The following is a 27,713-nucleotide window of genomic DNA, read 5'->3' as shown; positions in this document are numbered from 1 at the left end:
GATGAAATAGTTACAACAGTGAGAGATTTTCTGAACGGTCATCTCAGGATGGAGGAGACCGAGAAAAGGATTGAAATGAAATATGGCATTGTGAATGATGATGATAATTTGTGGCCTATGGCCGATTTGCATGGGGGAAAATGCAACGTCTGTCCGATAGAAATAAGCTGCCATTGTCTTTAGTCATCTTGAATCAAGCCATGCTTAGGCGCGAGGCTGCAGAAAGGGTTGATGCGCTCAAGAGAGAATTGTCTGAGCTTAAGGCTGAAATATCTGCTTTAGCAGAGAAGGAGAACTCGCTAAATAAGGAGTGCCCAATGTGCGAGATCTGAGCCGATGCCAACTTGTTTAAATGAACAAATTCTGCCGGTTACAAACCACATCCAATCTGTTTGTGATGTTGAAGGTGAGGAAATGATCTTTAACAAGACACAACATGTGACCACTTCTGTTGAGCCTGCTAAAATGTGGATTGGGCAAGCATGTCAGACGCTGCCTAAAATGGATAGCCTGGGTTTTACTGCAGCTGTTTGTGCAGAGGTTGGCAGGGTGCTGGGCACCCAATGGCCGTTCCACGGTTTTAATCACCCACAATCCTTTACAGGAGTGGAGAGGATGAATCCTTTTTTGAAGGAAAGTTATGATAAAGGCCACCAGGAAGGTTTTCCTTGGCTTGTGCCATTGCTACCGGCCGTGTGCGGTGTGAGTCCTACCAACAACAAAGAGACAGGGCTTGGTCCGCTTGAAGTTGTGACTGGAAAAACTATGTCTTCACTTGTTCTGTGTACTGCGATTGTACATTTGGAATCAGATGCTTTAAGTGCATATTGTTCTGAATTGGCTGAAACGTTCAAAACAGCAGGCCATCAGTTGACAATGGAGTGTCACAAGCATCTTGACGGGGGACACTCCCTGGTACCTGACCATTGGGCGATGATTAACAACCCACTCAGAGTAGTCTTTGAAGCTAATTGGGAAGGGCCATTCCACACGTTGTTAGCAACTGATGCAGTCTCGGTCGACCATGGCTAAACCTTGAGTCCTGTCCTTTGATATTTAACATATCATAACTGCTAGAAATTACATGATGCTGAACTTTAGGCTATTTAATGAAATGATATGACCCTTTTATAATTTGATAGATTCTTGTTTTCAACTTAATTTGCATGCTTTTTTCCAAATTTCTGTGAGCATTAGTATACTGCCGCTGTTTGTAGTTTCAGAAACTACTGTTCATGACCTCAACCCCCAAACGGCTGTTTGACGACGACACCAGCAGTGATCATAGCGACATGAGAGTAACCCCAGGATGCACAGAGTGGATGACAACCGTGATCCTGACAATGATGGTTTTCATATCAGACGTCCTCCCACGGCCGGACCACAACCAGATGTTGGATGTCAAGATGGGCATGAATGGGACTATGTTTGCGGGAAACATGCAGACCCATGTTTGCCCTCAAACAGGGAAGGGAGTTGTTATGCCGCTCCGACCTAACATTCCTCTACGGATACAGAGTTACCTTCTGTTATGGACAAGATTGCCAATGATACTATAGAAGCCCTATCCGCAATTAATGAAGAATTATATGCCATTCACAAAGTAGCCTTACAGAACAAAATGGCTCTGGACATTATACTGGCGGATAAGGGTAGCACATGTGAAATTCTGACACAAGAGTGCTCTTTATTGGGAATCATTCAGATTTTCATGGCAACCTTTGTTCCCACTCTGTCCATTTATGCAATTTTCAGGATTTGAATATCAGTTAACTGACTACAAGACCACCACACATAGCCCCAGTTAGAATTAGCTGACTAAGGTGATAACTGAAAACTCAGTAAGCATATGAGTAGAAAGAATGCAAGTCGCCCCTCTGGCTTGTGGAATGCAAGTGCCGCTGCAATTTGCAGGGTAGTAGGTGAATTTTTACCTGATTTGTTTTTTTCCCTCTGCAATTGGTAAAATCAGAGGTTGTTTTACAAATAGTTTTTTTGCGCCTACCGATGAGTTCAGGAACTTGGCATCCTAATTGTAAAAGACACTACACTATAGAAATATTTTTGGTATTTTTGTAGCTTCTTACATTTGAGATTCTGATTTACTTTACCACTACACTAAAGGAAAGGTTTGATTGATAACAATCTAAGCTTTGTTTGAGTTGTTTTATCGTTTGGCGATTATAAACATTTTTTTAGTTTTAGACTCTTACTTTTGAGAGATTTTCAGATCTTTGCTTCAGTTTCTTACCTTGGCTTCACCTTGCAACACTGTGCTGTGCTGTGCGTACAACAGGGTTATGTCACATCCCACGGTCTAGGGGTGTTGTGGGACATAGACAAATGATAGGAGACGGCCAAAAATGGAAGTATAATTCAAAAACATTTATTTACAAAAATAACAATAAGAAAAATATTGACGAACGAAAAACAAGGCTGCCCAGACGAAAGGCCTCAAAAGTAGGCCCAGGTAATCCCCAGCCTTTTCCTCGACTCTCACTCGGGGAACAGGCAGGAGCAACAGCGACGGCCAAAAACCAGAGGGCGTGGCTTGCGCAGCAGAGCGAAGCAGCGGAGCGAAGTAGTGTGGCGTAGTAGCGGCCAACCCAGAATCCAAGAACGCCCCAAAACCAAGAGACCTCCCGATTGACGTCAGCCAGCACCTTTTATAGTGCCGGCCCAGCAATTAAGCCCCCTGCTGGACAGTCTGAAATTAACAAAACACAAGACAGAGAGAAACAAGCAGACACAAAAATAAACACACACAGGGACATAACAGTTACCAGAACTCTGTTGTTACATCCAGAATAAAGAACTATTCTTTCGCAAGCCAGCCTCAAGTTTTTACCTGCTCTTAACTACACTGGAATCTACTTGGTCAACTGTGTCTCCATTTGGAATTAAGGAGACAATTTTAATAGTATTCTTCACCTGTTACCTGAAAATGTGTTCACTAACCTGAATCCACCTGGTTTACTGTACCTGTTACTTGAAAAATTAGTTCACCTACCTGAGTATACTTACCTGTGACCTGAGTCTTAAAAGAAAGTTACACTTCACTCCTTAACTAGAACACTACTGAAGCTAACGCACCGTAGGGAGATAACCGTATTGTTTGGATAAGAAGCTCAGTCCAGCCAGCACGGAAACTCATGAACAAAGCTATGTAGCCTATACCATTGTATGTTAAGTTAAAGCATTTGATAGAGGCAAGTAAACCTAATGAAAAACGGCACTAACGATAATCATTTGAGGTTTTTCGATGGATTGACCGTAGGTCAGAAAAGTGTTAAGATTAGCTTCTAGTGCTAGGTAGCAATGCTAGGCTATAATTTTTTTGCTTGTTTAACCATGACTGTTTTTGAAGATGATCATGTGTGGTAGTTTCAACATTAACACGACTTTGTATCTATTGTGAGGATGATATTAATAATACTACTTAAATAAATGTTTAACTTTGATGACTTTGAAGGCAAAGGAAGTGTGAGAAGAATTTCTGTGTAGCCTATCTATCATATGATTTAGTTTGATGGCTAACGTCACAAAGTTAAGTACGAGTCTGCGCAGTACTGGGGGGACCAACTGAAAAATCGTTCAATTTGACTCAGTGCCCTCCCATTGAAAACGACGGAGTCTGTTCGTCTATTTCTTTTACTGTCTATGCATGGGACCTATCTTTCAAAAAAAATTGAACGGCAGTCTATGGCGAAAAAGAAATTATTTTCTGGTCCTGGTTGACTTGTGCCTTGAATTACCCATATGATATTTGTCAATTTTAAAGACATTTTTTTATGTAAAGACATTTGCAGTTTGTTTCGTAACTATTGAATTACAACATTGTGAAAGATCGTAATTCCAACTACTACAAACCCATCAGTCGCGCTAGTGAGAGAGGGAGAGAGAAGTCATGCACTCTTGTATGTGTGTTTGTGAGAGAGAGAGAAAGGGAGGGAGAGAGAGAAGCCATGCACATTTTTATGTGTGAGTGTGTGTGTGTGAGAAGTCAGCAAATCTAAGTAGCCTACTGTGCCACCAATACTGTAGGTACAATGGGGCATGTTCTATTACTGAACTACTGATGCAGATCCTGAAATATAGTGCCATTTTATCACCATAGAATTCCGTATCGATTGTCATGTTGATCAAATTTGCCTTGATCCATATCCAAAAACATGCTGTGTTCAGTTGGGTCCATGCCTATCTCTTCATGTCCACTAGATGGCAGTGTGTAAGGACCCCCTCTTTGTGCAGAGGTGGTGGCTCTCAGCTGAAAGGTGTTGCAGGGGTTGAGCGGCAACGCAAATCAGGGACTGAAAACAGAATGATTTTCATTTGGCTTCTTTCTGAGCAAAAACATTATTTTGTCATTCCTGTTCCAGTGTTCCAAGGCTTCTCCTCTAAATGGTAACCGGTTAGAACGATATAGAAGAATGGTTAATAATGTTCCTTTAAAAATGAATGACCTTTATAAATTGATTTTGCCCAACAGCCTTAAAGCTTAAATCAAAGCACATTAAATATAAGGCAAACTATTAAAAACACTGTGCTTGAATTCAGGCGTGGGGCGAGATTTGAAAGTAGGTATATTATATCTTCAAACATGTCTGATAGCCTAACTTCAGGCACAGAAATTGTCCTGTAATAGCCTAAACTATGTGTGGTGCTACTGCATGATAGGTCTATAGATTTTTTCCTTGTGTCTCTGTATGTTATTTCACAGCTAGTAGGTCTAGCCTATTATTATACAGGGGACACTGATTCATAAAATTTGACTAAAATGTATCCTATAAGGGCTTTTGGGAACACTGTGTGGGCAGGTGACTTTCCAAGCAGAATAATATTCAAAGAAAGGTTAATCAGAATGATGAATACCGTTATTAACCGGTTATCTAAAATAGTGTTTTCACTCCGGAACAAGTGAAATTGATTTTGTTCCCGTTACGTTCATCCAAAAATTGTGTTCATTTCAGATTTTTTGTTTCGTTCTTTGAACCGTTTCTAATCCCTCTAAACTGGGCAGCGCTGCAGGCGTTTGTACGGCTGCCCGTCCACAAAGCCGCCCTGGAGCTGACCCCAGAACAGGCACCCACGCTGACCAGCAGGTCAAGAGAAAGAGGATGATATTCCAGGGGGATATGATGCCGTTGAGTAGGCGAAGATCAGCAAATAGAGGACAGAGACAGTGTCACATAAGAAGCTGGGTGATGTGTAAACATGGCTCATGAAGTTATCATAGTTATTAGGTCAGATACAGAGAGAGAGAGAGAGAGAAGAGGTGACAATAGAGAGAGCAACACTGTTCAAAAAGTGGCCCCATGTTTCAGCCTCTAGAGAGGAAGAGTGTTGGATATGTGAAACATGTAGATGAGATGAACTTTCACAAAGGCTGAGGGTGAGCAGATTAAAACCAGCAAATAGAGCAGGTGACTCACACATGACTGTCCAGGTGGAAATGTTTTCCAAACAACTCAAATAGTTGCCATGGGGTCAGTTAGTCTGTGCATTGTCCACCTGTGTATTGTGTGCCAGTAGGTACCAGTGTAGTTGTCTTAATTAAATTATTTATGTTTACAGTATATTGCCCATTTTCTAAAAGTAAGTCGTAACATGAGTGTATGTCTTTTCACCTAGATCGGCTGTGAGTTGATGTTGGAAATCAAGTCTTTAATTTTTTCACATTTGTGTCCTCTGGGCGTGATTGTGGGCCACGTACACCATGCGTGCACCAGTGTTGACATATTTCACATATCTTCAAGAAATAAATTAATGCAACAGCTCGTCAGATAGACAGACAACAGACAACAACAGGACCACTAAACCCTCCCATAACCAACAAAAACAATACACAACCGAACTACAGCCACTGAAGGCTATGTTGTCTGGGTTGTAATGGTACACAAAAAGTAATCATAGACCTTGTTGTGCAATAAGTATAATTAAAGCATTGAAACATTGTTCTGCTGTCTGTCCTTATCAGTGACAAATGAGACGAACAGTTTTCACATGTTTCTGTGCTCGCCAACCACTTGCAACCAACCATGAGCTCCACCACACGCATGGAGAAGCTGGTGCTGCAGAAGGAACTTTAGGGTGATTGTGGGTTATGTAATGTATTTTAATCAGTGTTCTTTCTCTAATCATGTATTATTATTTAATAATAATTTAATATAATGTATTTATCCCCCTGTCTTAACACCCCCCCCCCCCTTTTCTAAAAGGATGAAGGAATATCCCAATCTAAAATGTGTTACTATAGCAACTCCTTGCAGTACTGCATAAGGAGCAGGGTGTGGCAGACCCTGCTGTTTCTGCTGCCCAAACTGAGAAGATAGATAGATAGATAGATAGATAGATAGATAGATAGATAGATAGATAGAAGAGATATATACTATAGAGAAGGGTGAGGCAGCTCTCTCTTTCTTTTTGTCTGTCTGTCTCTCTCTCCCCTGTCCTTCTCTAACTATCCCTCCCTCTTTAATCATCTCTATATTTTTATATTTCACCTTCTATCAAGCTTTCATTTTCCATTTGTCCCTCTCACTAATAGTCTCACTTTCCTTCTATTCCTCACTTCACATCTCCATCCCTCTATCCACTCTCTCTCATTCTGTCTCTCACTCTCTTCTCTCTCTTTCCTCTGCCTCCTCAGGTGTTGTTCTCTCACCTGTCACTCCCCCTCACAGTCCACTGGCCCTTCCCTCTCCGTTGCTATGACACCTGTGTGTGTTTGTTGTGTCTGTCTGCAGGAGTTTGTTGTGGGGACGTTACTGGGCTACGCTTTTGAGGCCGGCTTCAGCAGTAACTAGGCCTCAGTGAAGTACCTGATCGAGTGGGCCATGCTGCTCATGCTCTACCACAACCCTTCACACATGGACCAGTTCTGGGCCTGCTTTAGTGGTGTAAGAGCATATACAGTACACAACAATACACACACACACACACACACACACACACACACATACACACACACACACACACACACACACACACACACACACACATACACACACAAGTAACACCCCCCCCCACACACACACACACACACATACACACACACACACACACACACACACACACACACACTAGCAACACACACTCACACACACACCTTTCATACTATCTGTTCAGGACCAAGAGAAGACTAAAGGGCCGTTCACATCAGGAATGATAACTATAAGGATAACATAAGTAAGGGATAATGGCCACCGAGGTGTCATGTTATACAGAATTAATGGACGAGGGGGGAGGCAAAGAACTCCACAACTCCGCATGAGTCCATTAATTCCGTCTCTCCTTGTGTCTCCTCAATGGTTTGGCTCCTCAAAAATGTGATGGATTCTCATTGGCTTATTGGCTGTCAGCTTTATATCGTTCTCAAAATTGCTTGTAAAGTGATCCCAAACAATATTGTTCTTCATTATTTAATTATATTGTTATCATTATATTTTATGTGTGGACATCGTCATTCATATTAGCTAGAACGATGCTGTTTTGACGTTATCGTTATCGTTCTTGTGAATGTCCCTTAAGACTAGTATCTGCACCTTTCTTCTGGTCAGTTACTGAAGTCTCTCTCTCTTCTTTTCCCCCTCTCTCTCTCTCCCTCTCATATGGTATAAATGGAGGTCCCTGGAGGTGATCCTGCAGTGGTGTTTCAGCCATAACTTCACTGTGCGCCTGTATGCATTTCTGGCCTTGTAGAAGAACCGTGGCTGGTGGCCAAGGATCGAGGAATATTTCTTCTTCAGAATATTCCCACCCACATAGAAATTATAGTGTGGAGGTAGGTTGTATCAATTTTGATGACGATTCATGTTATTCTTGGTCGATATTTGGGAGGATTCTATTCATGATGTATTCATGTCCCACACCCATTTTCTTAGGTCTTTTGTTGTTTCAAAGGTGTCTTCCCTCTGAGGACACGTCATACTACTGTGACATACCAATGACAGGTGAAGAAATGTCAGAATGATGTTAGGCAACCAGAATTGATTGGTAAATCCTAACTAATCCCATAATGTCAGCATGTTGTTTCAGTGAAGCCCTTGGTATTAATGTAGCACTTGGTATTAACCAAAACAAACATTCCAGGTCAGTGAATACCTTATGTGTTGTATGTGCACTGTGTTTATGTTGGTGTTGCACTAGAAAAAATGATACTCCCAAGTGGAACACCAGAGAGTTTACACTATTGTGCATTATGCTACTGTCACATTATGCTACCGGCATTGTGTCCCGGAACAAGACTTTTAAGCCCGAGTTTACTTCAAGTCATTCTGGATAAACTAGATGACAAATAGAGTAAACAATGTGACAATTAACATTGTGGCCGTCTGCCTGGGTGAGCTGGAGTAGGAGGAGCGCTGGGCAGAGGTGCAGAAGAAGATCACCGCCTGGAGGCTGAGCTTCCAGGACCAGGAGCCACAGCTGGCAGCCCAGCAGAGGGCGCTGCGCCTGGGCAAACTCACCAGCGCCCTCCTGGTGGTCGCCTCGCTCATCGACAAGCCCACCAACCTTGGAGGTATGGGAAGAGTTTTGAGCACATCAGTGTGTTTACCCCCCAGGGTGAGACTGTGGCATCCCTCAAATATAGTCAGTGACAGTAATTCTCTCTGTCAGAATGTGAATTTATGCAGAGTAGTCATCCTGGGTTAGAATAAATAAATGTAGCAAGCAAGAGGCAGTAAGCAGGAGCTTCCTTATTGGCCAAAAGGCAGAATGAATGTAATTCAGATCAATGATGGTTTACTTCCTTGCGAATTCCCAGACAAATAAACTAGCATGGCCACATATTAATCAGTGTAAACAACTGTTTATACAAGAGTGTATCAAACCAGTGATCATTTTGATTTCCAGCCTTCCAGGGTCATGTACTTCTCAAGGTTTTCAATAGGAAGAGTTCATGTAAAATGCACTGAAAATCTTATAACGAAACAAATCTATTTAGTGAGCTCAAGTTCTTTATGCAAACTAGAGATTCTTCATTCATTGCCCTTAAGTTTTGTGGTCATTAGGCATGAGTCTCTTGGTTTATTTATGGCTCTATCCTAGCAGCAATCCCACAAGTGTGTGGGGTGGGTAACGATATGCTTTCGTCAGCTGACCAACTTGTCTGTGACAAGGGTCTAGTGCCCTTACATCACTCAAGTATGCCTGTCTAGTCTGGTTGCTAGGCTCAGGCACTATGACCAACCACTTTCATCAAGGCAAACACTCCACTAACCAAAAATAAGGGGGAAAAGCCATGTCTGTCCGTAGGCTCAGATAAATACAGGCAGACATCTGCCATGAAAGGTGTATTTCAGGCTGTTCCCTTACCTATCAGTATGTTGCTATGATCTTGATTGACTTGGATGTATGTGGTTTATTTAAGGGAGGGCCCATTATAAAAGCCAATATTGACTCCTGACAATGGCCTCCCCAAAAGTGAATGGATGAAAATGAGTAATTCTCCGAGTCGCAAATGCACAAGAGGACCGCGTGCGCAGTGTATTATCACGACTCTCAGAGTGGTGCTTGTGTGTGGTGCTGCGTCATTGTCACTGATAATGATTGGCCGGTATGTATTCAGCCCGTTCCTGCTCTGATAGATTCTGTTTGTATATTGCACAAAAAAAAGCTCTGCCATTTGATTAAATTCTGTTTGGAAATTGCACAAGAACAAAATCTACATCAAAGCCACACAAAGTCCCTGCAACAGGAAGTGTGAGGCTGACACCCCCCCCTCCCCTCTTATCTTTTTTGTTATGTCTGAACACAGGGCTGTGTCGCACCTGCGAGATCTTCGAGACCAATGCTCTGGTGCTGAGCAGCCTCCTCCATGTCAGCGACGAGCAGTTCCAGGCACTGAGCGTCTCCTCAGAGCTGTGGCTCCTGCTGATGGAATTAAGACACAGACAGATACACAGACAGACAGACAGACAGGCAGACACAGATACACACACAGACACTGACACACACAGACAGACACTGACACAGACATTGACACACAGACAGACAGGCAGAGAGACCAGAACAAAGAGACCCTTTTTAGAGCTATATCAGACTCCCATAGATACAGAGACAGATAGACACAGACACACAGACAGAAAGGCCAGTAGATAGACAGAGGCACTTTTTGCAGTAATTTCTGGATGGTAAGAACTGTAGTTATATAGTTTTGCCTTATTTATTGTCTGGATTGTACATCCACAAACAGACACAGACACTGCACTCCCACCCCAAGTTTCTACTTGGATTCAGATACTGACCCTCGTTTGAACCCTCTGGTTACAACATTTTTATTTCCTTCTTTATAGCTTGGTTGTGCAATATAATCAGTCTCATAGCCCCACTCTATAATTTATCCATAATAATATTTCTATATAATATATTCACATAATACAGTTAGATAGACAGGCCTCTCACATTTCCCCACTGACTGAAACTAGTTTTATTGCTCTCTTTATAGTCTGCATTGTAGAGTGTAGCACAAAAGGCTACACACATTTACCCACGTTAGGGTTATACTTCATGCACTCAGTCTCTGCAGTACATCTTTTTCAATGGTAAAAGGTTGCCATGCACCATGTGAATGCCATATGTATTGACAAACTGCTGAATGGCTGGTCAGTGGCGGATGTGTTTGCATTCAAGGCTTCCCTGACACCCCCAGCATGCAATGCAACCCTCACTCCGCTCTTCAGATGCTCTTCAGCCGGCCAACTTATCGGTCTTCTCGTAGGGGAAGAAGGCGGAGGGCATTGTTGCAGTGGACCAGACGGCCAACAGCCAGAGCCTGCAGGACTACAGGTTCCCCCGAGAAGAGTCAGTCAGTCACGTCATGTCATGAGACACTCGGGATGGCAGCAGTGGCAGCCCCAGATTATCCCAGGTGATTAGCAGACGTGTCTCATTTCCTGGGGAAAGGTCTGTTACTACATTGTGCACTGCTGCTGGTGCAGACTCAGAATGAATGTGTAAGCAGTTTGTGCCTGTTAGGGCTTTACTTCTTTACTGTGGCACAGTGTGCAGGTCCTGAACATACAGTATTGCAGCCAAGTGCAGGGTTTGTGAGAGACGTGAGGGCATTAAAACACCTGCACTGTATATAGTGGGATAGTTACAAGCACACAGTTATAGCCTGTACACACACACACACACACACACACACACACACAGAGAGAGAGAGAAGGGAAGAGAGAGAAAGAGAGATGTGCACATTTTCTTTACCTCTCTTAACACCCACACACACACACACACACACACGCACACACACGCACACGCTCACACACACACACACACACACACACACACACACGCTCACACACACGCACACGCTCACACACACACACACACACACACACACACACACACACACACACACACACACACACAGAGAGAGAGAGGGGGGGAGAAAGAGAGATGTGCACATTCTCTTTACCTCTCTTAACACACACACACACACACACACACACACACACACAGGCATGGATGCACAAAAACTCTGAGATCACACATCTTTGACATTTGCTCACACACACACCTTCTCACACACCCTAAGTGTGAAGATAGCAAAACACTTTGGACACACACACACTCACATGCATGCGCACACACATACACATGCACACACACTCAATCTCTCTCTCTCTCTCTCTTTCTCTCTCATACCCACATGCACACATGTACGCACACACACACACACACACACACACACACACACACACACACACACACACACACACACACACACACACACACACACACACACAGTGGGAGCTGACAGGGCTCTTTACTGTAATCAGGCTAATTGAGTGGCGCTCTCAGTGGGGCTGTTTCCTCACCTCTGCCTCCTGCTGCACCAGGCAGACCTGTCCTAGCGTGCCTCTGTTTTAATCTGCTCTCTCCATGGAGTGCACACACACACACACACACACACACACACACACACACACACGCACACACACACGCACACACACACACGCGCGCACACACACACACACACACACACATAAGCACAGCCATACATCACTAGTGACTAGTTTTACAGAGATAAAGCAGATGAAACATTACAGCATCAGGGCGTTATGGCATTCAGCATCAGCATCCACTGATGTGTGTTTACAGTGTAAAACGTATGTGTTTTACCAGTAAACTGGATAATTGACTCATACATTTCTCTGATTGTGTGTGTGAGTGTGTGTGTGTGTGTGAGCAAAATCGTTCCTCCTCCCACACAAACACACACAGAGAACATTTCCATTCACAAAATGCTGCTGATCATTTTTCCTCTGCCTCTTTCTCTCTCTACCTTCCCTCTTTTCTCTGTGTCTCTATCATTCAGTTCAATCACATGTGATAATTAGGTGACAGAAAAACAAATTATTTATTTGTATTACGTAACAGAATAATGAGATAAATTTCTCAGAGATAAAATATGTATCTGTGTTTGCTTAATCTATAGTACTGTAAAACATATGGGACTGATCTCAGTTGTGTTGTGACTCTCTTTCATTTGAACCCATGCTGCAATTCCTGTGTCTCCTTACCTGACAGGAATGAGAGTGACCTGTAGAAGCTGCTGGACGTGTGCGCGGTGTCACTCAGCATGGCGTTACAGGCTTGCTCAATGTACACATCAGCGCCGCCCTGCTGGTGTGGGAGTAACACACACACACACATACACACTGACCATGGGTGAACCTGCAACACCTCCCTCCCCTCCAAACACATCTCACACGTTCAGTCCAACCAAAGACTCCCAAAACTGCTGACAATCAGGGATTCAGGAATCAGCCCCTTGACCTTGGTTCATGCTCACTCCTACAGGTCCAGTACTCCCCCCATAGTGAGTGTTAGTCAGTCCCACCCACCCCACAAGGGTCACCAAAGATCCTCTGTGAAGCATCCCCCCTAGATCGCTACACCCCAACAAAGGACCTTGACAGGCTGACTCATGATTGGATTTACACCTCTGGTTGGGAATTCAATTGAATATTGTGCATGACATTGAAGCTGGTCATTTGTTTTTCGTGTAATCTTGACAAACAAAGCTGCTGCAGGCTAGTCTGGGTGCGCTGTGGGCTGAGTGGATGATTACAGGACAGGTTTATTTCCCCTGTGACTCACTCATTTCAGGCTCTGAAATGCCTCCCCCCCTCTACCCCCCCCCCTTCTCTCTCTCTCTCTTTCTCTCCATCTCTCTCCTCCCTCCCTTTCTCTCTCTTTCTTTATCTCTCCATCTCTCTCCTCCCTCCCTTTCTCTCTCTTTCTTTCTCTCCATCTCTTTCCTCTCTTGCTTCTCTGCTCCATGTCACTCACTCCTTCCCCTACCCCCACCCCACCTCCCTTTCCCTGTTCTTCTATTTGAATGGAGAGAGATAATGAAGTGAACCTTCAGCTAGACCCATCCCAAGGATTACATTAGAATATTCCAGCTGGTGTGGGCTTTGGCAGGGCACATCTTGTGACTGAAGAGGAGAGCTTGTTCATTGCCTGATTGGACAGGCTTTCACTTGGACACAAGCTGTGAACACAAAAGTTAAATTCTTTAAATGAATGATTATGAGTTGGAGGCTATTTTTAAACAAATGAAAAAATATATAAATGAATTCATTTCATGCAAGTTACAGCAAGTAGCCTAATAGATTATCCGTTTAGTGAGCTGTCAGTAGGCCTACAGTTTTTTTTTTTTTAATACATAAAAGTATTTTGAATGACCACCTATACAACTACAGCCCTATTCATATTAAAGTAAAATAATTGATGCTCTAGACGCATTTAGCCAGGCTATTTGGAAACCACCTTATCGCCACGCCTTTATGTGCGCAGGTGTGATGCTAGAGACGTTGGGAGAAGCTGTACCGCCTAGAAGGTCAAGTCTCGGGCTATGGGAAAACTGCAATAGCCTATGCAGTCTGATTTTGGTCATGTTAACAGCATGATGATGAGATTCACTTCTGAAGATGGATAAATGGTCGGTGGGCTACATTGCGACCTGAAAGCTACATTGGGTGGTGCGTGATTGCGGCTATGTTGAGATGGATCCGCCTGATAATCGCTGGTTTGATGCGAATGATCCCCTGGCGATCGAGATGCGACTTGTCAGAAATCTAACGGCGTCACGTCTTAACAACTTCAGTCCAAGGGCCAAACTCATTTTGGAGGTGCTTATGGTGCTGATGTGTGTTGGAGCCGTGACAGGTAGGTTACAGGTGCTTGTGCTGCACTAGGCTATTTGTCACTGGGTCGCTGAGAAGTGTTTACATTTATTTATTTATTTTTATTATTGCAGGTGTATTCTCCTGACCATCTCGTCTTCAGAGTCATGCAGATATTTTAAGACACACTAGACGTTAGCTTTATATTGTTATTAGATATTTAGAGAAACAGATAAAGTTATCATTTTAGGGCGTTGTGTAATTTTTAAGTGGTCTTCTGCGTGCTTGTTAAACACATACTGTCAATTCATTGATCTTTTTTCATAGGTAACATACTTGTGATATTGATAGTTGCTGCCACGAAGACGTTCCACTCTGTGACATCAATTCTCATAATTAATTTGGCCATCAGTGACTTCCTGGTGGGCATCGGTGTGATGCCTTTTGTTGCTGTCTCCATCATGAACAATGGCTGGGTGGATTGCAATGTTAGTAGATAATTTTTTGATACAATGTCGAATTGCTCAATGTATAGCCTAATGCATAATCATTCATTCATTTGTATTATTTTTTAATGTAATTACTCATGAATGAATGAAATCACTGAGATGTATTAATTATGGCAAATTCATTATTACTGACTACTTTAATTCATTATCTTGTTGGCTCACAGGACCTGTGTCTGTATGTGGGCTACACCTCATCTGTGTACTGCACGGCCTCTGTTCTGACCCTGGCTGCCATCGCTCTGGACCGTTACTACTCCATAGTGGACTGCCTGCGCTACAGCTCACGCTGCACAGTCTGGAGGACCGGGGCAGCAGTCCTCTGGATCTGGGTCCAGGCAGCCATCACCAGCTGTCCCCCTCTGCTGGGGTGGGGCATGGTGGACTATGTGGCCCCCATGTTCAGCTGTGCGGTGAAGTGGTCTAGCAGCACCACCTACACCGTCTTCATGGCCACCGCCTCGTTCCTGCTGCCCGCCACCGTCATCCTCTTCTGCTACGTGAAGATTGTGCGCGTGGCCCGCAATCACGCCCGGAGGATCCATAGCCTGGAGGACCAGCTCAACCGCAACAGGAGGTGCCCTGTTGCGCCCCCGCCCAGCACCAGTGCCACCGAGGGCCAGGACTCCCACGCTCCCACCAGCCTGGTGTACTACCTAAGTGGGGGGTTCTTGACCGAGAGCTCAATGGATGGAGGTGGGTCTGTGTCTTCTCTCCCTGATTCCCAAGCCACGCACTCCTGCAGTGAGTCCCGCACCCAGCCCTCAAGCGCCAGCAACAGCACCAGCTCTGGCTCCAGACGACTACACACCTTCATCGCCCAGCTCCAAAGCAGCGGCACTCAGCCCCACAACCCCACCCACCCTTCCCAGAGCCAATCGCACGGCGTCGTGCGCCTCTTCATGGTCATAGCCGCCTTCTTTCTGTGCTGGACGCCTTACATGGGCGTGGCCATGGTGCAGGCCACCGAGAAGGTCCTATCGCGGCCCTCCAGCCTGGTCCCGCAGTCCGCCATCACCTTCTCCTATTGGCTGGTGCTGCTCAACTCCGACATCAACCCGTTGCTCTACGCCCTGCTCAGCAAGCGCTTCCAGGGGGCGCTAAAGAGCCTGCAGCAGAAGATCCAGGCCAGGCTGGGGGGGCTGGTGGGGAGAGATCAGGAGAGAGCAGAGGGGGAAGCCAGAAGGGACGGCAGTCCCTGTTTCGAGGCTGCACCCAGCCACCATCTGCCACAAGGGGGCGACTGTGCCACCCCGGAGGGGACCACCACGTACACTTCTGTCTTCACCCTCAGCTCTTCTCAAGACAGTTGCAGGGAGTGCGCCAGTGATGCACCAGTCTGTGAGGATGAAGGCCCCAGGAGGTTGAGCTGTTTGCGGGTCCCCTCCCAGCAACATGTGGGCGACAGACTCCCCTGTTCAGCTGCCACTCAGGAGAGACAGGCCACCTTCTTCTATGGCCAGATCACAGTAAGGGTGGAGCACGACATTTGCTGACAACAAACACATCTCTTTTTTCCACATACATCTGTCCTTGATTCCTCTATCCACACAGCATTCCTTCCTCGTGTCCTTCACATTTTAATTAGAGGACATCAGCTTGGAGTTAGGACATCCGAAAGGAAGGAAGGGAGGGAGACAATGTGATCAGGGAAAACCCCATCACATGGTGAAATTTCACCAACGTATGATTCTGATACCATCCTAGCAACATCCAGGATTTTGCAAGGATGGTTTCCAGGATGTTGCTAAGATGGAATCAGAATCTTGAGTTGGTGAAATTTCACCAGAGGGTTGAAACAGAGCAGAAATTTCCCAGAACCCTTTACAATTAAGAGAATTGAGAAGAACTCAATCAGATAGTCCATGTTACAAGTTCAGTATGTGGAGTCATGCACTCCCAAGCTAATAAGTATTCAAAGGTCAGGTTTTTGCAGAGAACTTATTTTCTGTCACAATGAGCTTAATCACAATGCAAGTAAGCGGATTACAATTTCACTTCCTCCTAATTTCATTTGTACTATCCAAGCGTACCGCACAGAATGTTGAAGTGGGGTTGCCAAGGGTTCACACCCTCACAAGCAGGCAATTTCAGACTTGCAGTGTCACGCTGCTTTCCTTTCCAGCCATGCAAAGATATCTCAAGCTTAACTAAAGATCTCAATATTTCAGCCACTCAGTCAGCGGCATAAATAAAAATGATACATTAAGTAAATAACCCCCCCCCCCCCCCCCCCACACACACACACACACACACCACCTTTAATGTAATATAATTTCAATGATATGTATAGCGATCTAGGATTTAGAAAAAAGGCTGTATAGGTTTAGCCTGGGTTTTCCCATGCTGCCTTGCGCACAATTTTATTCACGCTGCTAGGCAGCCTGGATTCCATGGACTTAATTTTCACCTCAACGAAGAAACCAATCACAGAACGGAGGGGGGACAGCAAGACGATGACGACACAGCGAAGAGGTTATGAGCTACGTACAGGCGCATTTGATAGACAATCGTAGCGCCCAATAAACGGCTCTGGGCATTCGTAAACCACATTTCAAATATGAGAAAATGAACGTGTAGTTCCCGGACCCCATCTCAATGAGATGAGGTCTGACGTTAGCCAGGCTAGTATAGGTTCAATGTATTACACATTTGAATCGTCAGACTTTAAAAGTGCCTTCATGATGCAAGATCCTAGCAAGGGGAGTGCCAGCATTGTGTCATGGATTTGTTTTCTCATTACACACATTTGTGCATATGATGCAATATCATTACATATTTTCATCTTCCTTTTAATTCATGTGATTCCAGGAAAACAGTAGGCCAAATATTTACTTTTGAGTTATTGTTGACAAATATGTTGGTTGGTATTTTATTAAAACTATCCAAAATAAAAGAAAATAATCATATTAAAACAACTGAACATATCCTTAAGAGACATTTTGCATGTGTGATTACATTTGAAGACAACAGACACCCAATCTAATAAATGGAGTTGTCATTTATTCACGCTATAAGTATTTTTTTTTTCCTCAAATGTGTTAATCATATGTTGCATTTCAGTGTAAAAATCATCATTCCTTACAAAGGTTTACAATTATGTCTAGCAATAATTCCAGAGGAATACAATATAATCTTTATTGTCATTGTAGAAATGACAATGGGAAACAGTGCTGCTGTACTCTATTGCAAAATGGGATGGGATGGCAGTGGAGCAGTCTGTTTGCTGTTCTGTGGGTCATTTCTGCATGCGTATCCTGTCAAAATGACCCGACGTACCCCTCGATGAGGGCAAGTCCACTGGATGCAGATGTGAGAAAAAAAGAAAAATAAGAATCTATCCATTCATGTATTATTGAGTAGCTCAGGGAAGAAAGCAAGGAACGGGTCTTGGCCCTGGTGAGTGCAAGAAGCGTGGCGTTTGAAAGCATGGCAGAAACCGAGGCTGCAGTCCCATTTTACCTCCTCATAAGAACGTTTTTTTTGTTTCTTTTTAAAAAAAATAAATAAATAAATGAAAATGAACGTGCATTTTGAGAAATGGTCATACATTCACGACATGGCGGACCAGGCTCCACGGTCCAACCCCTCCAGCGCTTGCTCCGTCTCTGTGCCAGCCATCAGCCCTGGAACCTCCTCCATGACCTGGAAGTGTTCTCACAGTGGTTAGACTTGCCTTGGTAAGGTGAAAGGTGATTGATGAATTGAGCAAGAGCTTTGAATGTAAACCAGTCTAAAACAAACAAAAACTGTTAGCAGTCTTTCGAGAAAAAAGTCCTCCTCCCCCGTAGTGAAGTCTGATAAGTCATAAGCACTCTCTTACTGACTTTATATAGACTTTTTAAAAATACCGGTACTTCTTCAATGAGGAGCTGATATGTCCTAGTTTGGCATGGGCAACAGAATCGGTGGACAGGTGACAGACATGTCATCATTGGCAGAACACTTGCATTTTTCTGTTTTTTTCCCCTCATGCATTTTGTCTGACATATGCCATGGTTTGTATCCTGGAGCCCCATTTGGGTTAGCCTGCTGTGCCGGGAGAAGGAGACAGTGCCATGCTGACAGTCTGGGGGAGCTTGTGTGCCCATCTGAGGGCATTTGACAGATAATAAGCAGCTGTTCCATTTCCCAACCGGAGTGGGCTTTGGGAGAGGGACGGCACAGCTGCAGCAAGTGCTGCACTCAAAATTGCAAGATTGCGGTGGCTTCCATCCCGTTGGTATGAGTTTGACTTTGTTGCTCAGCACCACGTTTACTGGCACTGATTATCAGTAGCTTTCAGTGTTCAGCATCCCTTTATATTGGCGTTAGGCACAGTCCAAGGTGTTTGCTAATCAGTGCAATGCCCTGAAAATGCCACAAAGGTTTTCACCTGAGAGACAGAAAAGTCCTCAAACTAGTCTCCCGTGAGCATCACATCCTCTCTTTTAGGTTCAGCAAAAGAGTCCTCTTAGACACTAACAATAATTTGTGTTCATCACACAGTACATTTCAAGTCCAGATCCTCCATTTATGTGTTCATTCGAATTAGAAATATTATGAAACAAAGATAACCAAACAGCATTATATAAAGTGGGAGGCATGACGTATTTGGAAAGTATAGACCTCAGTAAGGATGGCTTTGTGGTGAGCATCAAGGAGATGACACTCAACATTAACACTAGCCCATGCAACGCAGCTCCAAACAGTGATGACCAGACAGGGTGAAGGGAGGTCAATTAAAAAACAGGAATGGACTGTGCTTTTTTGTATTTAAATTAATGAGGGCATCAACATCCACCTCCATCAGGAACCCATGAGTTCCTCTGATGGGCTGACTAAACTGCCGGACAAAATGAGCCAATAAAGAAGCAGGTGAGACGGGGGCACCAGGCAGAAGTCACAGATAGCCGATCCAGTTGGTTTGCGCGTCTCCGAGTGCGAGTGCAGTGTTTGGTGCAGCAGAGGGGGTTGGACTGAGGGATTGGGCTCAGTGAGTGAACGTGGACATGGACGTCCTGTTCCTGCGGTTCCAGTTGAGGCTCGAATTGGTGCCGGCCTCGGCGGCGCCCTCTGCTGGCTCGTCGCGCTTGCGCAGCTTCGTGCTGAGCTGGATCAGGCACTGGTCCCAGTCCTCGGGCAGCAGGAGCATGAGGAAGCCCAGGCAGATGATGAAGACGGCGATGAGGCGCACCGTGTTGAACTGGATGTCACATGTGTACAGGTCCACCACTGTAGGGGCAGCACCACACATAGGCATTTGTCAAGGGTTAGGTCTCAACAATGGACATTTGTTCTGTCATCTGCTGTCAATATGAATACATCTTTAAATAGTTCACAATCCATTTTAAGATTCCCAATAGCATGGAACAAAGTGGGCTCTTTTACCCACATGAATCTTTGGCAAATTTGGGATTTAGGATGTCTGGCCAAGAGCCGTTTCCAATGTCCCTAAAACAGGGGCATGCAAATACAATTGCTTATCCGGCATGGGCGTGTATTTCTTTGGAATTGAGTAAACAGCTGAATTTAAAACCTTTGTTTACAAGATTGCTACACATCTGAAATTATTTGGTAAGTTTAATGCACCAATTTAAGTCAATTTCACTGCTAGTTACGCCCTAGCTGGAAGTCGTAAGTCAATGAACCTTTTCCAGACCCATTCTCAATTAAAATTGAGAAGGTCTGCGTGCTAAACAGGCTAGGACATTCAGCAAATGTTTTAAAGTTTACCCACAAAAAATACTGATAAAATAACTTTTGATAGAATCATAGTGGGGCAGTTAAGCACGGAAATGTATCCCTTTGTGATAAAAGCATCACATTTTGTAGAGAACCTTGGATTTGGACCCTGGGGATCACGGCAGTCATTTTTAAAAATAGTCGACAAATATGGGTTATGTTAGGTGACCCATAAAGCACTAAATAGTACAAGTTCATGAAGTGTGATCAGAGTTTGTGTAGTCAGAATTAAAAACCATTCAAGAATTTACATTTACTTTTAGTCATTTAGCTGACACTTTTATCTAAAGCAACTGACAGAGCTTTAAACCACATTATAATCAATAGGCCAAAACCATATGTGTTGTTTTTACATTATCTGTGCCTGAGGTTCCTAATTCAAGTCGAGTTCATAACTGAACAACAGAATCATAAAGTTAGTCTATGTATCTTGAAGTTCCTGTGACAAACTTAATGTATGCAGCTAATAAGGAAATATTTAGACGAAGTGAACTTCTCCCCACTGTGCAATGTAGAAAGGGATGCTACAAGGAAGGGAATTAAAACACACCTGACATCTGACCTAATGATGTCTTTGTGGTTCTTTGAGATATCTGTAAGTTCTGTTAAGGATTGGCATAGACAATAGGACTGGTTGCCTTTGTCGGTGCCAAAACGCCCCCTATAAATATTCAACATCAATATCAAGATATTTCACTTGTAAAAGATGAATTTGATTGATTTAAGGTAAAATATGTAACTGTATTAGTTAGCTTCTCCCTTTGTGAGTTTTACCAAATTTGATGCTTTTATCATACAATGAAAAAAATTATCTTAACTATCAGAGGATATCTACAGTGGTAAGAATGAGTTGCTTACATGCATTGACAGGGACACTGAGGACAATCCCAAGGGAAATCAATGTTGGGTATGTTATTGCAATACCAAAATTCACCAGGATGTTGAAAGCTGGGAGAGGGGAAACAACAAAAGGCAATCATAGTGTGCATAATCCTAGAGTCCTAGATATATGAAATATGAAACATAATGATGTTTTTAAAAATAATGCATGGGCAATCATCAAGTTTAGCTTTTCTTATTAATAGTTTGTCTCACCAACCACTGACATTACACTAAATGTTTCACTGTTGTCATTAAATGTTTCACTATGTTGTCACTGTTGTCAACATGTTTCACTGTTTATATGTAAATATAAACACTAAACTGTACTGTATAAACACTATACTTGAAACATTTAGGGTCGGTTTTCTGTGTCTGGATTAAGCCTAATCATAGACTAAAAGAAAATACTTTTAGTCTATGACCAGGCTTTGTTCATGTACGGGAAACTGGCCATTAATGTCTTACCTAAAAGTAGACCTGCCACACCACACAAATACGCCCAGGGAATGTCACTGGGGGAACCAAAGTACTCCACGTGTGTGAAATAGAGGATGATGGGCACAAAGCTGATGAAGACGAAGTTGGCCCCGCCGACGATGCTCAGGAACAGCGCCGCCTCGCCGAACTTGGCGCTTCCCAGGACCAGCTTGAAGAGCACCTGTTTGAGGACACAGGCAAGCGGCTTGATGAAAGGCTCAAATCAATCCGGCACAGCAGCCGTAAATAAACAAGGCGCCGAGAAGGAAGGGAAGGACAAAGCAGCCAGCCAGGGTGTGTAGGCCAGCAGCGCTACTTTGCCTCTGAAACTCTGCCAGCTCTTTTTTTTGTTGTTTATCGCTTATTTGGCTCGAGAGCCAGCCCGGGCAGCAGTGCTGTTGACTGATAATGAAGCACTCGGTTTTGCCTCCTTTCCTGCTGGGTCCACATATTTTACCAGGGCGGAGATCTAGAAAGTTCTAAATCTCAACTGACACCATTATCAATAGGACTCAGGGAAGTGTTGATTAAATGGCCCAATTCCACTGTTTTCCTAAACTGAAATGTACTGTTTAATTTCAAGGTGCCACGCTTCAGCAAAGGATGCTCAGATCTTGGCTGAGAAAGGCATTAACTTTTGAGTGCATTATCATTAGGTTTGTATTGCTTTGTATTGCTCCTAGAGCCAGCTCCATTTACTGTAAATGGCTTCAGAAACAAACGACTGACCTGGGTATGAAACTCTGCCCCAGAATCCTAATTTCAACAAATTTCATAATTACATGTGATGCAAACAACGAACATCATAATAATATGAGCATAATAGATACAATTGAACAAAAGGTGAGTGTGTATGTTTCATTGCAGTAGGTGGGATCTACTCCATGGACAGAGAATGACTACGAGGAGGAGAGCAGAATTTCTCACATCCTTACTAGTGAGAACAACACACAATGCTCAGAGCAGAGCTCTTATGTAAATATAAACAATAAACTGCTGAGATGGGTTATTCGGTAGACTGTCCCAATTATCTCCCTGTGAATCTGACCCTCTGTGCATCATCTGAGCTGTATACATGCATCATTAGCCTATTAAACTATCAGCTTGATTGAGGCGCCTCAGCCAAAAGTTCTCAATTGTTTTGCTGCACTACAAACATTTCAGTAAATGAGACCTCAAGGACAGTCACTAAAGAGCACCCGCTTGGAACACAACAGAGCCATTAGCCTAATCACTTTCCTTTAGTGAGTAATGCAAACTGGTAAGCTCCGGGGGGGTACTGTAGGCTAGGCTTTGTGTAGCGCTCACAGAGCACATTCACCACAGACAGCATGAACAAACAGTGATTTATGGCACTGCAGTGTGGCAAGGGCCGAACACTGAAAAAAGCTAAGCGGATCCTACATTGAGGTTGTGATCTCACCTTGTAGAGGGCTGACATTGATGCAGAGGCGACCACCAGCGTGATCCCGATAACAGAGTGGCTGTGAAAGCCATCAGCGTATGTCATCATCACAATCCCTGCAATGGCCAAAATGGCTGCCACAATCTGCAAGGAGAGAAGAGAACGTGAGAAAGGGGAAGTGGAATAAAGACTGAGGCACACAAGGAGGTTATTAAGAACTAAATTCCATCTTGACAGGAGATAAATGCCTGGAAAGCAGAATTTAATCACACCGCTTTGTGACATAATGAGACTCTCAAATAGTTTTGGCACTGAATGAGGTCCTGGAGAAATGGCGGAATGAATTGGATTAGAGGGGAATTGAAATAGAATCAAAGTTGAAATGCCAAAGAGTTGGGGAACAAAGCCACGAAATAGAGCATACATTCCATCAGGACTCAGTGTCCCAGGAGAAAGAGTTCCAGCCGCATCCATTCAGACAACATATGCATGATCTCAACCCAAATTCACCACCCTCTCCTTTCGCCTGACATCTAATAGTGCAATATCTGGGCCACTCCTCAACAACTGGTGACATTACCAATGTTCAGTATCATATGTACAAGCTTCTCAAGACACGGGCCTTTGAACTGCCAGTTTGGTTTTATTTTTCAGTGATTGAACACAACTCATAGAATCACAGGCCATTTTTGAAAGCATTGCTTGCTAGTTGTGTCTGACAACAAACCTGACAAACACAATTAGCTTGTGCATGTTACATACAGTATTAGTTATTTTCATTTTCCTTGAGACTTTAACTCTGTGCACGAATCTTATTATTATTACTGTGTATGAGTCTGATTTTGATTGATGTTGAGGGTAGATTGCTTGTCTGAGTGGGTGGGATGGGAGGGGTGGGGAGAGACTTTGATAAGCTAAGAGATTTTGATAAATGGAAAACCAGCAGGTGTCAAAGTCACATAGGTCATTGTAGACGACACTGCTGAACTTTTCAAAAATTCCCCGTTAGCGACCAGCAAAGTGTCCTTGAACATCTCAGAGATGGTAATAACGATGATCTGATAACCCTCAAAGCTGCATCGGTTATCCTCAAAGCCTCCTGGTAGGCTAGGAGTGGGGGCAATCGATTCCTTCACACTGTTTACATACTGGCAGCTTTTACACATCTCAGCATTGCTTACCGACTATAATAACACACTGAAACAAACAAATACACACACACACACACACACACAAAAAAAAAAAAAAAACTTCAGACACATGTTTCCATGGGTTAAAGTGTCTATACACTTCCAGGTAAATGTGCGTACATTATTTCTACATAGGGTTGCAAAATTCCGGGAATTTTCAAAGTTGGAAACTTTCCATGGGAATTAACGTGAATATATGGGAATTAACAGGAATAAACGGGAATTAATGAGAATAAACTGGGAATTTGTAATATGTCTATAACAGGAAACTTAAATGTAATGGACAAAACCCCATCTTGCAGCATAATATTAGTTAAAACAACCTGATTTAATGCAATTTCAGTCAAATTTCTACCCTGCACATATGTCAATCACATGCACACAGCAATCGGCATAGGCTGCTAGACATAAAGGAAACCTATGGTGCATTCATATGCATGGGGAAAATTTTTTCCAACCAATTGGATTTTGTTGTTGAGTGGTGTGGTGTATCTTGGGCAGTTCAGTGTTGCTAGTTTAGCACGCTAGTAAACCATAGGCAGAGAATGGGATTCCCGCTAGCATGCTTGCTAGCTTTGTATGCTAAGCTAAGCAAAAATCCAAACATACAAATCATATTGCTTATTACGAAACAAAATGTTAATGTTTGTATATGAAATAGTTTGTATGAATGACCTAAAATGACATGTTAATTCTCATAAATTCCCATAATTTCCTTTAATTCCATGAAAGTTTCCAATTTGGAATATTTCCAAAATTCCCCAGCTTAACTTCCCATGGTAAGTTTCCGGAAATTTACCGGAATTTTCCGCCCCTTTGCAACCCTATTTCTACATTTGTATTTTTGTATGTGTGTGCGTCACTGAATGTCGTGGATGTGTGTGCATGCCTATATGCACCTATGCATGCATGTTTCTGTGTGTGGGTATGTGTTGTGTGTGTGTGGTGATGAATAGGAACGATCGGTTGCAAAGAGACTGGATTAGCAGTGCATTAGAGTGGTGTCAAGAAGACAAATGAGCTTTCTGCCTTTTTTTCCGCCAGGCAAGGAGTCTTGGAAATGTTGAGCAAAACAGCTCTCTCTCCAATCCCCCCACCCTCTCTCTCTTCACTCCCAACCCTCTCTCTCTCCCTCTCTCTCTCTCTCCACTCCCCCCACCCTCTCTCTCTCTATCTTTCCCTCTCTCTGTCTTTCTCCCTACCTCTCCTGCGCTTTCTCCACCACAGCCAGCCTGTCGCTTGTACCCTTGTTCCTCTCATTTTGAGTGGATGAGGGTGAGCGGCAAGGGGCAGTTGGCTTTTTTCTGGGTCAGGGACCCTTAAGCCTTCTCTGGCACTTTCTGTTTGCCTTCCTCAACGCTTCCTCAGCAAACGCCTCAAGGTCGAGGGCCAGGCCGGGGGGGTGGGGGGTTGGGGAGTGAAGAAATGGGCCAAGACTCGGCCCGGCTCCTTGCGTTGGTACTGTAGGCAACCTTCCATTTCCTTCTCCTAAAAATATCCCAGGCACTGCTGCACTCCTCCTTAAGCCCACCCTCCACCGCCGCCACTGCGACAGAGCGAGCACTGGTCTGGTTTCTGTCTCCGCTCGTATCCGTTCCATTAACACACGTTTATTTCCTACGCTTCTTTGTTTTGGTACCTATTCAGAGAATGTATTTCCTTTCCAGCAGAGGAACGTTTCATCATCCAAGTGTTCTACTCAGACTCCAGTGCAGTTCTGTGCTTTCTACTCATCAGGCTAGGGCTGGAACAGGAGACCAAAAAGCACTCCATACATGGGATAAATGAGTTCAGAGAGCACATTTTTCTGTCTGCAAGTGGCTGCTATAATTTACATCTTATCTTGCCACCTTCTCCACTTCTCACCTTTATTGAAAAGGTTTTCTTAAAATACCTCCCAAAGACACACTATCTACTTTCTGTGTACCTCAGCAAGACAGAATGTTGATAGTTGCGGGGGGGGACTCTCCATCTCTCTCCTCTACTTAACATTTATCATTTGTACTCTCTCTATCTCTTTCTCTAATACCCATTTTCCCACTGTCTCTACTGTGATGGAAACTGCTGCAGACTTCAAAACAGCCAAGCTTACTGCAATTCCAATCATACAGCCAGAGAGAGAGAGAGAGAGAGAGAGAAAGGGAAAGAGAGAAACAGAGAGAGAGGAGTGAAAAGAAGGAGAGAGATAGAGAAAGAGAGAGAGAGGAGTGAGGAAAGAGAGAGATAGAGAAAGAGGGGGGCGGAGGGAAAGGAAGGAAATGAGGGAAAGAGAAAGGGAGAGCTAGAAGGAGAGGGAGAATAAAGAGACAAGGATAGAGAGAGAGAGAGAGAGAGAGAGAGAGAGAGAGAGAGAGAGGCTGCTGTTACCTGGGGCTTTCATCACATCATGGGGAGGAGAGTAAAAGAGAGCCATGGAGTAAAGGAGAGAGGGTGTGGGGTGAGAGATGGATGTGAGTGCTGAGGGAGGGGGGGCAGAGAGACTGGCAGGTTGAGACTCTCCACAGGGTCCCTTCTGCAGTCCAGTACACACCAGCACTGACAGAGAGATCCTCTGGGTCTTCACATTCCCATGGGTCTCACTGTCTCCCTGCATGGATTACTCTGTAGTTACCTTAAGAGCTCTCTCTGGACTCATAGATCACTGAATGTCCGTTCACTATGACCAGAACCTAAACCCTAAGGGATCGATTGACTGTGACATACAAATTCTTGAAACATCACTTAGTATTTTACGCACAGCAGTATAATCATGCATGCTGCTAATAATGCTAGCTTGTTTATTTTGTAATATGTCAAGGATTTGTACACTGACACTCACTACTGAGAGGCCATACAAAAATATGGCAATATACCCATTCCCATATCCACTTACAGTTAATATGTCTTCCTAATGTGGCTGTTGTTAGTTTCCAACACAACAGTATTATCAATGCAATTATGGTAACATATGCAGTAGAAAGGTATAATGCTCAAAAAATACTTTCAAAATATGTAAAACATACTTGCCTTAAAATCCTCCAACAAATAGTCATGTGACACTCCTACCTGCCTCAGGCAATCAGAAACACATAGCCGTCTGGCGCGCTCCTCCAGGCAGGTGTGTGTGTGTGAGTGTATGTGTGTGTGTGTGTGTGTGTGTGGCGTGTATGTGTGTGTGTGTGTGTGTGTGTGTGTGTGTGTGTGTGTGTGTGTGTGTGATGGAGAGGCAGGAGCTCGCCAGGCTAAGAACACCTAGTGCTTTTAAAAGTTTCAACAGAAGGTTAACAGCTGTCTGAGGACCATTAGTTGAGAAAATGGGCGGGGGATCTTAGGACAGCTGCCACAGAACAGGTAGGAGCTGTGCTGCAGTATAATACCTTCTGGCAGATTGAGGCACCCAGAGGCTTTG

General features: G+C 43.9%; 2 protein-coding genes across 9 annotated transcripts in view; one reads left to right on the top strand and one right to left on the bottom strand.

Annotated features, from left to right (window-relative positions):
- The first annotated feature begins 6,750 nt into the window (after positions 1-6,750).
- Positions 6,751-17,049, top strand: LOC121685426 (5-hydroxytryptamine receptor 1F). 5 transcript variants are annotated; one of them, XM_042065942.1, is made up of 7 exons: positions 6,751-6,899; positions 7,626-7,783; positions 7,884-7,952; positions 8,356-8,521; positions 9,761-10,873; positions 14,469-14,629; positions 14,815-17,049. In XM_042065942.1, the coding sequence occupies exons 5-7, from the start codon at positions 10,561-10,563 to the stop codon at positions 16,141-16,143; spliced, it is 1,803 nt and encodes a 600-aa protein (XP_041921876.1). In that variant the 5' UTR covers positions 6,751-6,899; positions 7,626-7,783; positions 7,884-7,952; positions 8,356-8,521; positions 9,761-10,560; the 3' UTR covers positions 16,144-17,049. The 5 variants fall into 5 exon arrangements, 4 of the variants coding, with proteins under 4 accessions (XP_041921876.1, XP_041921875.1, XP_041921874.1 ...); XM_042065941.1 differs by adding an exon at positions 9,374-9,559 and having other exon boundaries at positions 7,884-8,521; XM_042065940.1 differs by having other exon boundaries at positions 7,884-8,521.
- A 1,048-nt stretch (positions 17,050-18,097) lies between these two features.
- slc35f3b (solute carrier family 35 member F3b) overlaps positions 18,098-27,713 on the bottom strand; it is a 70,930-nt gene continuing 61,314 nt past the window's right edge. For 2 of the 4 annotated variants that reach the window (XM_042065947.1, XM_042065946.1), the window contains exons 4-7: positions 23,154-23,279; positions 21,719-21,911; positions 21,230-21,319; positions 18,103-19,861 (exon numbers count right to left, since the gene is read on the bottom strand). In XM_042065947.1, coding sequence (XP_041921881.1) covers positions 19,620-19,861; positions 21,230-21,319; positions 21,719-21,911; positions 23,154-23,279 — 651 coding nt within the window. In that variant the 3' untranslated portion in view covers positions 18,103-19,619. Of the gene's footprint in view, positions 19,862-21,229; positions 21,320-21,718; positions 21,912-23,153; positions 23,280-27,713 lie in introns of all 4 variants that reach the window. The other 2 variants (XM_042065944.1, XM_042065945.1) reach the window with 2 other exon arrangements.

This window comes from Alosa sapidissima, chromosome 16, assembly GCF_018492685.1.
Source record: "Alosa sapidissima isolate fAloSap1 chromosome 16, fAloSap1.pri, whole genome shotgun sequence".
In the NCBI taxonomy this organism is placed as follows: Eukaryota; Metazoa; Chordata; class Actinopteri; order Clupeiformes; family Clupeidae; genus Alosa; species Alosa sapidissima.
The sequence above is the reverse complement of the archived record's forward strand: the minus strand, read 5'-3'. Positions and strand labels throughout refer to the sequence as shown.

What these genes read in the sequence shown, in the direction of transcription:
- LOC121685426 (XM_042065942.1), top strand. Translation starts at nt 10,561, where the DNA reads ATGCACCATGTGAATGCCATATGTATTGACAAACTGCTGAATGGCTGG. An exon ending in GCAGCCCCAGATTATCCCAG is followed by an intron (nt 10,874 to 14,468) that starts GTGATTAGCAGA and finishes CTTTTTTCATAG; the next exon opens with GTAACATACTTGTGATATTG. An exon ending in ATGGCTGGGTGGATTGCAAT is followed by an intron (nt 14,630 to 14,814) that starts GTTAGTAGATAA and finishes GTTGGCTCACAG; the next exon opens with GACCTGTGTCTGTATGTGGG.